The sequence below is a fragment of the Artemia franciscana genome, chromosome 5, assembly GCF_032884065.1.
Source record: "Artemia franciscana chromosome 5, ASM3288406v1, whole genome shotgun sequence".
NCBI lineage: Eukaryota > Metazoa > Arthropoda > Branchiopoda > Anostraca > Artemiidae > Artemia > Artemia franciscana.
This window is the reverse complement of record NC_088867.1, coordinates 20,089,021-20,103,885: the sequence shown is the minus strand read 5'-3', so window position 1 is coordinate 20,103,885 and position 14,865 is coordinate 20,089,021. Positions and strand designations below refer to the sequence as shown.

Sequence of the window (14,865 nt, the reverse complement as noted above, 5' to 3'; positions counted from 1 at the left end):
ATGACAAACAAAAACAAACTACTAGAAATGAAAATTGTTCTCAGTTGAGTTAAAATGACTTTCTGGTCTTTAGAATTCATAGCCATATAACTTGATATGCCTCACATGACCACAAAAAATACTAAAGCTAGAGTTTTTAATTGACCACAAATAAGACAACTGATGAAAGAGTTGTCTCTTTCATGTCTTTTGTATAGTTTATGATTGAGACTGAGCCAAAAGCAAGGACATAATTTGTTGGTCATGAGCAATGTTTTGAGTAACCTCAAAGATGAAAGCAATGTTATGCTTGCAAAAAAAATGCTTACAAGTTTCAGAAATCTTGGTTGTAATATGATCATTAGATTTTACTATTTATATAGCCTCTTAACCTTTTTTCGAGAATATTTAGGTGCCATAAGTGAAGAACAAACATGAAAGATTTCACCAAGACAAAAAGTTTATGGAAGATCAATAGAAAGGAAGATGCAATAGTCATGTGATGACAGATTACTGCTTGAATTTGAAGGAGAATGTTCCAATAGAGTACATTCAATGGTGTCATTTAGAAGAAGATTCCAATTTTCATGCAGTAGTCCTTGAATTATTAGCTTTTTAAGATTAAAATGTGATTGTATATTTAGCTTAGTTTCTCAATAATTGAGTAACTGTGGTATTTCTTTTGTTTTCCTTTAAAATAAAAACAATGATCTAAAATCAATTGTTTGCTTTTTCCACGTGATAGCCTACTTAGTTTTCATTAATATATTATGTCTCATATCACACCATATTCCCAAGTCTTAGCCAAAAACTAAAGTTATAATTGAACTCATTTCATCAAATACACATAAAATCAGCACCAGAAGAGGCGGCAACGAAACTGCTATTGCCTAATGTTATGAGTTTCCCAGATATATAGCTCAAATTCGTTTTGAATTTTATTTTAATTCGCAGTAGCGCCCTGCATTTGCTAATAGTATGGTTAGCTGGGACGAAAACTTGATGAAAGCAAAGTAACACAGGCATGAAAAGAAAAAAAAAACAGACCTGTCAAGGTCCACTTGAGATTGAAGAACTCTCCCATCTGGTGTACAGAGACGTGCATCCCATCTATGGTGCAAAGATTTGCTTTTCAATCGACGAACATATTTTTTAATCCAACCATTCTTCAGCTTCTGTCGAACGACTCGTGGAAGGATCTTCCCATTTATTTCAACAAACTCTCTACTCTTTTCTTTGAGCTTTTGGAAAGTTGCACTCTTCAGCTTTTTCCTTGATTCTTCTGTATTACTCTCATTATCAAAAGCACTAAGGTCCGATTCACTTATACCACTTGTTGAACTTAATAAGGCACAAGGAGATAGTGATGACTCTGAAGGATCCACACACTCTTTGCCAATAAGCGATTGAGTAGGCAGTAAAAATGACTTCGAAACTCTAAGACTTGAAGCCCCTTTTCCATCACCACCTTTTCTTAGTGATTGCAAATAAATTACTGTCGTTTCTTGTTGTGAGCCATTCAGGCCAGGGTATTGATCACTTAAAAATGTGATTTTATTATCACAAAATCTTTTACTTTTTCTTTTAGCAAGGCTAGTAGTAACAAGAGCTAGTCTTTCATTATCTTCACTAACACCACCAGATTCAATTATGGAGTTGCAATCAATTGTCCTTTTTAAAACTCTCTGCTTTTTACTGGGTGGTCCAGTTGATGAAAATGAAGAAGATTGTTTGTGCTTTTTTAGATATTTTGGAGATTGCTTATGTACCCTTTCTTTGCTAAGCATTGTATCTTCAACATCTAAACTGGAGCAATCTACTCTTTCTAAAGGCACAACAGCATTTTTTATTGGGATATCACACGGTAATATGCTGGGATTGGAAAGACTGGTATGTTTAATACATTTTGTGTTGTTATTTTCATTATTTTTTTGTTCAGATTGGCTTATGGAATTTCTTGCAGGTTCTCCTACAAAATCACAGGTTTTGATGTTTTCTATAGTCTTTTCTTCTTTTTTTAGTAAGCTACTACTTTCAAAATTATCCAGAAACTTTCGATTCGGGATTATTTTCCTGGAAGATCTTGAACTTCTTTCTGGCAAGGAAAAATGTTTAACAGTTCGAATTTTTGGAATAGTATTATCCTGTTTAACTACCACCGGAGACGAAAAGTTTCCCGGAGCACTTTGGCTTATCTTTCCACAATCTACAGAAAGCTCGCCTACAACTGCAGAATCTCTAGCAGTCTTTCCAACAGACTTAAATTTTACAGATCTTTTGATAGATCTGCTTTCGTTCAATATTGTAGCTGCAGCAGACGTACCAGTAGACAACCGTACATCGAATTCAAAATTTAACGATTCAGCAAAAGAAGCATTAGCGACAGAATTTTTTTCATCATAGCCAATTTCTTTAATTACTGACTTCTGTAAGAAAGAAAAAACAATTACATTTGTCTACAAAGCAAACTAAGGTATGATTTGTCAATACATAAACTGTGAACTAGGTTTTTGAAGTTCCATACACTCCAACATACATATTGTTTTTTAGTAGAGGTACTAAGTCTTGACACAGTAAATACTTTGAGGGGGTGACGACCCAACTCTCAGTTGCGATAATAATGTCTATCCGTTCAAACTTTGATAAATTGTTCTTCTAATGTATGATCTTTTTGAATTCCATCTATTTATTCATACCACACTTGCTATTTTAAAACTTGACTATAAATTGCGGTTTTCATTCATATTTGGCTTTATTTCCTCATTCATAAGAATTCCTTTGCGTTTTAAGTCTGATTTATTACAGTACTTCCTTTCTTATTTGGGATTTTAATTTTGCTCTTAACTTTTCATTAAAAAAACGTTTATTCCAAATAGTTTTTAAAGCATTTCCGTTCGTATTTTGATCGATATTGTTTGATTATGTTCAAACTATATGAGCATTATTAAAGCTTTTAAACTTTTTTGGCGTAAGAACTAAAATGTATGGCAAGGTTTGCAGTTTAAATTTTGAGTCCAATTTTTAGAAGAGCTTCAAAGATATCCTTATTGTCTACTTTTTAACATCAGAATATTATGACCTTTATCATTGGTGACAAAGAGAAAGGAAACTTCAGAAAATCATAGAAGTTTAGAATGATATTCGGAATTTTTAGTGTTCATGTTCACAAAAATTGCACTTTTAAAAGCCAAAAATGCCTAAAGGTTAGAGTCAGCTCAACAGAGGTGCTGAAGTATATACCAATATGATTTTAGTATATCTTTTACTTCTGTTTTTTTACCAGGCCACTGCGTATTGAAGTATTAATTGTAGATTTCGGGAGGCTCATTTTACTGGGTGTTGAAAGTTCCAATGACCTTTATAAGGGTAAAAAATTAGTTGAAGGTTACTAGTTCCCGTTCCACGCGCATTTTGGCAACACAACTGAACCCCCACAGACATGCGATCAAATTTTAGGACAGTCATTTTATTCTAAAAAGTCAAACGATCCAAGAACAATGTCTCCTGGCGTGACAAGACCACCAGCGTCCCTTGGGCAAGGGTTCTAAATTCCAAAAGCTGCTAATTGTCAACATATCGGTTTCATTATCAGTAAAGCGGACATGTTTGGTACTACATGTACAGAAAGGCTAGAGGTACTAAGGTGAAACTTTCAGGGAATGCTGAGAAGGATGTTGAACTAGTTCAAAAGAAATAATCTGCATGCAGCTTGTCACATAAGAGTAGCTGCAATTTTTAAGAAATGGCTAAGAGTACAAAGTTGAACCTTTCCAAGCATGTTCAACTGAATCAATACACACTATGTTATTCCACAGAGTCAAAGGGATGGATCTCCAATATCTCAGGAACAAATAAGGCTATTATGTTCAAACTTTCAGGAGGAGTTGAACAATCTGCAATATATCAGAAACAGCTAAGGACATAGAGTTAAAACTTTAATGGCACGTTTTAACTAAATCGAAAGATATTATGCTCATCCAGGTTGTCAAATATACATATCTACAATCAGATGCTGCTAGGGGTATAAAGCTGAAACTTTCAGAGCATATTCAACTTAATCAAAAGACACTATACTTATTAAGATTGTCAAAATGACGGATTTGCAATATCTCAGCTACAACAAAGGGTATTATATTAAAACTTTCAGGGATGTTGAATTTAATCAAAATACACTATTTGCATCCAAATTATGAACAGAACGTATCTTGAAGATCTCCTGAACAACTAAGGGTATTTAGGTGAAATTTTCAGTGAACAATGAGGCAGATGTTGAAATAAACAAAAAAGACGCGACGTGTATCTAGTTTGTCAGGAAGGCGTATTGGCAATATCTTAGTAATGGCTAACAGTATAAGGTCAAAATTTTGCAGGGGAAATTAAATTAAATCAGAAGACACTGTGTACGTCCAGGTTTTCAAAAGAGTTTATCTGCAATATTTAAAGAATGGGTCAGGTTATTTGGGAGAAACTTTTGGGAGATATTGAGGAAAATTCGGAACTAAATCAAAAGGCAGTATATGCATCCATGTTGTCAAAAGGGTATATCTATAATACTTCAGGCTAAAGGAATTAAGTTGAAACTTTCATAGAATAGAGAGAGGTAATGAAATAAAACAAAAGGCAATACGTATATCCATTCAATTGTTTTTTGTTGAAACATGGAAGAAAAAAACACAGATACAATTCATACTTCTGGGCCTACAAAAGGCTCCATGGCCTGTCTATGCAGGGGGAACAACTACAGAACTAAATCAACACAATTAAGTCACCACATAAAAAAAATATAAAAACACAAATGAGAAATTGTCACATGTCATTAAAAACTAGCAAAACCAAGCCATGAAAGATGCTTTACACAAGGCAAACAAAACCCACAGAAAAATCTTCCAGCCCAACCCAAAGACGTCATTACTATCTAATGAAAAAAAAAAATATTAAACATGAATCATCAAGACATAAAAAAATTAAATTCTTCTTTGGGTACCAAAGGAGCAACATTCTTGAGCTGACTAAGGTAGGTTATTCCATGCAATACGACAAGCAGTATCATATAGCTTTGACAGTGGTTACAAAAAAGAAAAAAAAGTTGAATGACTCTCAAAAAACCTGTTTGTTTGGAAAGCATCTTGGACTCCATCCCTACTGTAGAACCAAGGGTACTGTCATAAGCGAGAGTGAACATAGCATCCTCACCCCGAGAAGGCGATTGACTTCTTTGAGCATTGAACAGATTCAGTATAACATAGGCAAAAGCAAACTGTAGGTTTTTGTCTATTAACTGTCATTATATGGTTTATAACATAAACCAAAGACAGAAGCAACCGAAGAACAGATCCTAGAGGAACACCAACCACAACTTCAGATGAAGAATGGAGAAAGAAATCTATGGAGATAGTTCTACCTGACAAATTGGAATCAAACAAAGCATGACTATACCTTGTTACACCATTATGTGAAAACTTATGAAGCACAATTCCATGGGTCAAAAGATTGAAACCTTTACATACATCCAGAACAAGGAATCAAATCAGAGACAAGTACAGTGTGGAGAAAATCTAAAAGAATTGTAGATGCACGCTCCGTTGAATGTTTAGCCAAGAAACCAAACTGACAATTATTGAAAAATACTTTTGCCTCAAGAAAAGCAAGTAGATGGGATAGCATTTCTTTTTTATTTCATTAAAAACAGACAGCAAATATATTGGCAGATAATTAGCTGGATCATTCTGTGGTCCACCTTCATATAAACATTCACTCACACTGACTCAACATTATATGAACACTAACGTGGGGAAACTTCCATTTCCAAAAGATAGGTTTATAAGCTTCATCAATGGAGAAATGATTGAAGGAAGAACAAAAATGACTATTAGGAATGCAATCAGGGCTAGGTGACAAGAAACCTTTCCAATTATTGGCATGCCTGGTTACTTTAACATCAGAAGCAGGATCCAATGTTATCAACTTGACACAAGCCAGGCCAAGATTTGCAGTCTGGTTGCAATGGCAAAGACCTGACTGAAGAAGCAGCAGTTTTCCCAATACTGGCAAAATGTAAAGCAAACCTTCTTAAACACAGCACAGCCTCAAAAACCACGCCATTGACTACAAGACTTGGAGGGACAAAAGAAGGTCAAGAAGAAGGCCTAAGAACAGAATTAGTTACCTACCAAGTTTATAGATATCCTTCCCTCATTCCGGATTTTTCTTTTATAACAGAATTTAAAGGGAGTTGGCCTTCCAAAACAAAAGAGTTAAAAACATTTCTGTACAGTTTGAATTGCAGCACACAAAGATAACTTTACTGACTTATAAGCTTTCCATAGATATCTAAAGGATGTATTTGCAATATCTAAAAAAAAATGGCTGAGGATAGTGAGTGAAACTTTCAGAGAATGTTGAGGAGAATTCAAAACTGAAAAAGAAAGATTATGTGCATCCAGGTAGCCAAAAGGGTACATCTGGAATAAATCAGGAATAGTTAATACTAATAAGTTGAAAATTCCAGCACATGATGAACATAATCAAAAAACTCTGTGTATATCCAGCTTTTCAAAAGGGCATAACTAAAATATCTCAGGAAAAGGCCAGGGTATTCAATTAAATTTTCAAGTTGAAAATTTTGTGGGTATGAAGGGACTGTCAAACAAAGTAAAGAGAAATTCTTTACATTCACATTGTCAAAATGACTTATCTGGAATATCTCATGAACGCCTAACATCAAGAAACTATATGTGGTTGTTTTAGAAGAGCCAAAATCTGACTTCTTAAGGTGAAAAAAAAACACAAAAAAAAAACTTGAAAATATTAATTTTCTTAACCAACAAAATATAATGTGAACAGAAGCTACTCATAAATATTTTTTTCCAAAAAAAATATAAAAGAATAGACCTACATTAAACCAAAGACAAGCAGATATAAAGTTGAATAATAATTCAAACTTAAAAGAAACAAAGATCACTATTAACTAATAAATAAGACCCAAACCAAGGAGGAGATGGGAAAACGCCCCTAAGCTCTGTAAAAGCCAGCACATTATTTGCCCTTAACTAAATATCAAATATATCTTAAGTGTATGGTCATTTACAATGTTTGCAAATCCAAAATTGGCAAGACCTCCAAGAATGAGTATCATTGAATATAAAGAGGCTATCTATTAGTTCCTTTCAGTAATCTCGGTTATTATGGCGATTTTCTTTCTTTTTCTTTTGTTGTTGTTGCTGATGTTTAAACACATAAAAAACACATTATTCTTCAGACATAACGTTTCCAGTGTAGAGGAAATGTCATTCAAGTCACTTAATGTTTTGAGAGAGATGAAAGGGGATATACAGCAATGCTTGAATTTGTAAACCATAATCAGTCTTTAGATATACTTTTTTTTGCATTGTTGTTGACAATTAAATACACTCTGCTAGAAATAAAATTGTTTATAGTAAAGCTCAAACAGCTGTCTAGTCTCTTAAAGACTTAAAGGACCCTAATGCTGTTTGAGGTAATTTATATTCTTGCTCAGTGTCATTTGTTCATTGACAGTGATTTTGGTTCATCTTAAGTTTGAACTGATTTCCACTCCTGTTTGGATTAATGTAACTTTTTTCTTTTCTTAGAAAAAATGTTTATTTTTGTTTAAATCACAAACAAATTAAACTGAGGTGTTGTTTTCATAGAAAAATAAATTGAACTAGAGCTAAGAGCTCATATGGCACTTGTGACAAGGTCAGAAGAGCCAAGAGCTCATATAGTATGAGCTCTAGCAAAATTCTAAGAATCCAGAGATTGCTTTAAAAGGAAAATCAGAGGCTTAATGCTGGTCGGGATTTAAAATAAGAGCTCTGAGTCACGAGGTCCTTCTAAATATTAAAATTCATTAAGATCCGATCACCCACCAGTAAGTTAAAAATACCTCAAATTTTCTGATTTTTCCTATCCCTTCAGCCCCCCAGATGGTCGAATCAGGAACAACGACTTTATCAAGTAAATTTGTGCAGCCCCCTGATACGCCTACCAATTTTCATCGTCCTAGCACGTCCAGAAGCACCAAACTTGCCAAAGCACTGAACCCCACCACCAAACTCCACCAAAGAGAGTGGATTCAGTCCGGTTACGTCAATCGCGTATCTATAACATTTATAAGCGTTTTCGAAGATTTCCGGTTTCCCCTCCAACTTCCCCAATGTCAAAAGATCTGGTCGGGATTTGAAATAGAGCTCTGAGACATGAGTTCCTTCTAAATATCAAATTCCATTAAGATCCGGTCACCCATTCTTAAGTTAAAAATACGTCCATTTTTCTGATTTTTCCAAATTAACAACCTCCAGCTCCCTCAAATAGAACGGATCCGTACCAATTATGTCAATCTCGTATCTATAACTTATGTTTATTCTACCCATGAAGTTTCATCCAATCTCTCCACTCTAAGGGTTTTCCAAGATTTCTGTTTTCCCCCTCCGACCCTCTGTGTCCCCGGATCTGATTTGAATTGAAGCATCTGAGACATAAGATTCTTCTATATATCAAGTTTCATTAAGATCCAATAATCCTGTCGTAAGATACTTCAATTTTCATGTTTTCCAAGAATTCCGGTTTTCCCCTCCAACTCCCTTCAATATCACCGAATCTGGTCGAGATTTAAAATGAAAGTTCTAAAGGACAAGATCCTTCTAGATATCAAATTTGATTAAGATCTGATCACCCGTTCGTAAGTTACAAGTACCTTATTTTTTCTAATTTTTCTTAATTACCCCCCCCCCCCAACTCCACCAAAAAGAGCAAATCCAGTTCGGTTATGTCTGTCACCTATCTTGGACTTGTGCTTATTCCTTCCACTAAGTTCCATCCTGATCTCTCTGCTTTAAGCATTTTCCAAGATTTTTGGTCCCCCCCTAATGACACTGGATCTGGTAGGGATTTAAAATAAGAGATCTGAATTTCAAGGTCCTTCTAAATACGAAATTTCGTTAAGATATTATCACTTTTTCATAAGTCAAAACTACCTCATTTTTTCTAATTTTTCAGAATTAAAAAAACTCCCCCAAAGAGAGCAGATCCGTTCCAGTTATGTCAATCCCGTATCTAGGACTTGTGCTTATTTTTCCCACCAAGTTTCATCCCGATCCCTCCACGCTAGGCGTTTTCCAAGATTTTAGGCCCCCCCCAACTTCCCCTTCACTGGATCCGGTCGGGATTTAAGATAAGAGCTTTGAGGCACAATATCCTTCTAAACATCAAATTTCATTAAGATCTGATCACTTCTTCGTGAGTTAAAAATTCGCCATTTTTTTCAGAATTAACCCTCCTCCCCCAAAGAGAGCGGATCCGTTCCGGTTATTTCAATCTGGTATCTAGGACTTTTTAGCGTTTTCCAAGATTTTACGTCCCCCCCGAACTCCTCCAATGTCACCGGATCTGGTCGGGATTTAAAATAAGAGCTCTGAGACATGATATCCTTCCAAAAAATCAAATTTCATTAAGATCCAATCACTTTTTCATAAGTTAAAAATACCTCATTTTTTCTAATTTTTCAGAATTAACCCCCCCCCCCAACTCCCCCAAAGAGAGTGGATCCGTTCTGGTTATATCAATCACGTATCTAGAACTTGTACTTAATTTTCCCACCAAGTTTCATCCCAATCCCTCAACTCTAAGCATTTTCTGTGATTTTAGATTCCCCCCTCAATTCCCCCAAAATCACCGGATCCAGTTGGGATTTGAAATAAGAGCTCTGAGACATGATATTCTTCCAAATTTCAAAAAGATCCGATCACTCCTTTTTAAGTTAAAAATACCTCATTTTTTCTAATTTTCAGAATTAAACCCCCCCCCCCACTCCCCCAAACAGAGCAGATCCATTTCGGTTATGTCAATCACGTATCTAGGCCTTCTGCTTATCGTTCCCACCAAGTTTCATCCCAATCCCTCCATTCTAAGCATTTTCCAAGATTTTATGCCCCCCCCCCAACTCCCTTCCTTCCAAACATCATATCCTTCCAAACATCAAATTTCATTAAGATCTCATCACCTGTTCGTAAGTTAAAAATACTTCATTTTTTCTATTTTTTCCAAATTAACCAACCCCCCACCCCCAGATAGTCAAATCATGAAAGTCTGGTCCAGTCCCTGATATGCCTGCCAAATTTCATTGTCCTAGCTTACTTGGAAGTACCTAAAGTAGCAAAACCAGGACAGACAGACTGACAGACCAACCAACAGAATTTGCAATTGCTATATGTCACTTGGTTAATACCAAGTGCCATAAAAATCTATTGAAATGCCAAAATTCTGCATTTTTCTAAAAAGAGCTAAGAAAAAAAGTATGTTAGTCTGGTGATTCTTAAAAAAAACGTGCCATAATCTTGATTCTTTGGCAACATAAAACAAAGTTTTAGCAGATGAGACAACTATGTCACCTAAATGTCCAAAAATTATAAAAGTTAAATCCTTTTTTCCATTTTTGCCATCAAAACATTATAGCTTTAGTTCTTTGGTGCATTCAAAAGCAGAGTTTCAGCTAATCAAAGAGGCAAAGCATCAGCTATCCTCCATTATTGGTTTCACTTTCCATAAACTTGTTTCTTCTCAAGTGTGAAATTTAAAATGCAATTAGATGATCTTAATTATAAGCTGAGGTAAAATTGTGTTTGAATATTTTAATATTAGTTATTGTAAATTAGGTTTAAAGGATATCTCCAGTACCTCTATTTAAAGTAAGGCCTTATGCATTTTTTAATTTCATTACCACAATATTTTAGGGAGGCAATTGAAACTAAAAGATACATAAATAGAGATACTGGAGACATTCATATAAACTCAATGTACAATAACATAGTATTTAAAGATTCAGATAACATATTTCCTCAGCTTAAATTAAGATCATCTGACTACACTTTTAATGAAAATTGGGTCAGTAGGCAAGCCAAGTCAATTGCCAGGCAGAGAATTCTTGCTCAATCTAATTGGTGAATGGTCTATCATTTATTCTGGGTTGATTTTTTGTTTGGGTGATTCAGTTTCTCATCTGCTCTGTTGAGCTTACTTCAAAAGGTAGGGTTTTCTTCTCTTTTTTAGTACTAAAGATTTTTTGGCACATGCCCTTGCTAAATTCTGAGCAATATCAAAAGTCCTAAATGAAGGGCCTCTTGCTATCTTGAAAAGTAGCTGAGTTGCATGAATAAAGTTTTAGAAACAAATCAAGGACTAAGCCACTATCTCTAGTCTTTCCTCATTTCTAGGTTTTAGAAGGTTGTATACATGACAGGTCTATACCTATTTAAATTTTGGCAAAACACACTTTCTGTTAAGGTACACCACAAGAAACCATCCCTCTATGTTATCATAACAGAACTTAAGGTTGTAATTTTTGGTTTTTAGTTCCCTTTTCATAGTATCTACTTCTGAAAATAGAATTTCAATTGTTACAGCAGGGCTTTAAGCCATTTAAAAGATATATTGTGGAGAGACTTCTTACTAGGTTATCTTGAATAGCATCTGAGTTTCATGAATAAAATTTTGAGAATTGGTCCTTGAAAATAAAACATAGACCCTGTGAAGGTGCTATCAAGGTATAGTCAAAAGCATTTTAATAAATTGATCACTGTAGCTAAACATAGGTATAAGACCTGGAACTAGCCTACTAGGCTAAATCCATTATGAGAAGGAGGGGGGAGTGAGGAAGCAATTGTGACACAAGTGACTTTTATATTTCAAAAGTACTGATTGCAGAATTGAATGGCAAAAGGCCTGTTGTTGTTTTATCTATTTAGTTTGAGTCCTATGGTATTATTGCTTCATTCCCATTCTCTAGAAGGAAACACAGTAAAATTCTCAAAACTACTTTAAAACAGTACTTACTTGGCTGTGATGCTGCTTAAGACATACCAATTAGCTTTGGTAATTAGCTAGTTTAGGGGTTTCTTGCTATCCTACAAAGTAGTTGAGTTAGGTGAATGAAACTTCTAGGAAATTTCATTCCTGGAATGAATCCAGGGCCAAAAATATACCCTTGGAATAGACTTCAGAGCTACTATACCTGCCTTTGTTGGATTTATAGAGCTTTGTGAGTTGCATATGTGAGAGGTCTACATCTATCTGAATTCTGACAAAGAAATATAATATTATAGCCTACATTAAATTTCAGCTTTCAATCTCTTTTTTCTTTGCTTTAGTTTCTGAAAAAAATTCCTGCTATTTCAGTAGAATTTTGAGCCATGTCAAAGTTTTTCTCCTAGATTTAAAAATTAGATTTACACACAATTGAAACCTTTATAATCAGGAATGAGCAAATGTGAGAGCCTCAAAACAGTTTTATTGTGTCTCATTTGAGCTGAAGTCCTATTTTGTAAGGTATAGCCTATTCTGCTTATAGCTATGAATAAAGTAAACACAACATTTGGATGCTTTTCCCAAATACAATTATAACTTTACTTGGAAATTCAATTTTAAGCCCTTTAGGGATCCTTGTGCATACTAGCCTACCTTTTTCTTTTAGGCTGTTTGGCTACAAAAAAAGGTCTAAAATACTGCTGAACACTTACTATTTGATTAAAGTTCTATTTTTTGAGGTTTTATAACCCACAGACATAGATTCACCTAATTTAACAAACAACTTATAAATGTTTTGAAAATTGTTGTGTTTACTTTGAGCCATAAGTGTCACTCTTGTTTAAAAACCTGTAGGCTACCTGTAAATTGAATCAACTGTGACAAAACCAAGAACCATAAAACACATGGAAAATGTAACCTATAATTTGGGGTAAGGCTATATATTTGGCAATAGGGGGAGGGGGGTAAAGTGTGGTGGAGCTGTATTGGAAATGTTGGTAAAATTCTAGTTGGTTGACTTCTTGCTATCTTAGAAATGGGGTAGGTTAGGAAAAATGAAAATTTCAGTGATGGGTCTACATGGAGTTATTATATTTTGCACATTAGGGGGGGGGGTGTAAAGCATAGCATAGGCCTATATTAAATATAGCCATGGTTAGTTTACATATTTAATGTATGCTATGCTTTACCCCCACCCACCTGATGTGCAAATATATAGAAATTTGTTTCTAAACTAGCCTATTACAGATTTGTAATTTCAAATATACAATCAACAAAAATGTAAACTTGGAGCAATTTCATTTATATTTGGGCTGGAATAACTCCATAACAGTGAGTTTGCAGTAGTTTTGCAAGGGAGAAAAAGATGTTCCAAAAGTCAAAATGCATCTATGAACAATAGTTTCATGACCCTAAACAATTGTTCAGGTAATAGGAACATTGACCCTTTAAAATACCTACCCCGGATATACTTTAGCCTGTAGACCCATCCCTGAAAGTTTCATTTTCCTAACCTAACCCCTTTCTGAGATAGCAAGAAGTCACTCAAGGAGAATTTTACCAAAATGTGTTGGGTCTACACAAGCCTACTATAATTATTCTGCATATGCCTATAATGAAGTAAGAATAGTTGTTTTGAACCCTTTTGTATAAGAAAAACAAGATAAAAAGTAGCATCTTTAAGGATCTATATAAGGCATAAAATTAGATTTCTGAGTAGCCTAGACTAGCCTAAATCCATTCTATTAAGGTTTGAAAGAGCATAAAAAAGGCACTAGGCTAAATGGTATAGGCTATTCAAACTATTTTGTAGCTCAGTATTGGAATATCTCCAAATTTAACCATATCACTAACCCACCTTTACAGATATTGATGAACACAAGGTTCCAGCTTTCCCATGAGCTTCTTGCTCACTGGCTCCATTCAAATCACATAAATGAAGATTTGTTGAATCTCTACTGTTTAGAAAGTCCCTTGATAAATCACTGAAAAAATCTTTGTCATAAACTTTTGACAAAAATATTTTATTTTCATCTTTATCCAGCCTCCCAGGGAATTTAGATTTGGACATAGTTTATCATCACGGAATTGACTATCACATATGGAGCAGTTAAATGGAAATGCGCGGTTTTTCTCATCAACGAAAACGGTAAGAAACGCTGTTAAATTGAAATTCTAAAAGGCCGTTTTTTGCAAGCAAGAAAGTGAAGCGGAAGAAAGTATACTTTCGTTAATTTTTGCTCCTTATGCATCAACATTTTAGGAGACCACAGATCATTTGGCAAGAAGTTTATAAAATAAGAAAACAATAGTGAGAAAAGTCGAGATTTGAAATTTGTAAGCTACATCTAATTGCCTCGACTTACAAACTGGGAAGTCCAGAGCAGATATAAAGCTTTCTTATCCTTCCACTGTCGAATCAATTCAAGTTTTTACCCAAACGGATAGACACCGCACCAATTTGTTGGAGATACGCCACCAATGAAAGGCATTTGGCTTGGAAGATTGTAAGCTAAGTTTTCGTCCTTGAGGAAGAACAGAGGAAAAAAATCGCTTAAAACGCAGCTAAAAGCCATCCCACTGGCCTAACACCCAATCAAAAGCAGTAATGAGAATTTTATTCCAGCTTCAGATCACTCTTTCCGTGTCCATTACTTTAGCAAAGTGTTGTAGCAGTAAAAATATATAAGCAATTATAACTCACAACCAGAGTGCTCGATTCGTACTGGAGAGTGACGAGTTACAAACCCTAATGGAATTCTTGTCATTATTTTATAGATTTGTCAATACTAAACTTTTTTATTTAATACTTGTCTCACTCCCCCTCCCACTATTATCTCAGTATTTCAAAATATAGTCAGAATATGTGATGTATAATGTCTTATAGTGTTTATTTTTACTTTGTTTTAATTCTTTTTAGTGTTGCTGATGTCTGAGTAACAACCCCCACATATAAATATATATAAATTTAGGTAAAAAGCGAAACAATAGCCCATCCAAACAATTTAACTGTCCCTACCGGTACATGTAAACAAGAGTAAAATCAATGCAGACTTTTGGAGGGAG

The 14,865-nt window shown here is 34.7% G+C and overlaps 1 protein-coding gene across 1 annotated transcript in view; it reads right to left on the bottom strand.

Annotated features, from left to right (window-relative positions):
• LOC136027077 (histone-lysine N-methyltransferase trithorax-like) overlaps window positions 1-13,957 on the bottom strand; it is a 136,027-nt gene extending 122,070 nt beyond the window's left edge. The window contains exons 1-2 of the mRNA XM_065704016.1: window positions 13,658-13,957; window positions 1,027-2,405 (exon numbers count right to left, since the gene is read on the bottom strand). Of these exons, the coding sequence (XP_065560088.1) occupies window positions 1,027-2,405; window positions 13,658-13,870 (1,592 nt within the window). The 5' untranslated portion in view covers window positions 13,871-13,957. The remainder of the gene's footprint in view (window positions 1-1,026; window positions 2,406-13,657) is intronic.
• Window positions 13,958-14,865: the final 908 nt, after the last annotated feature.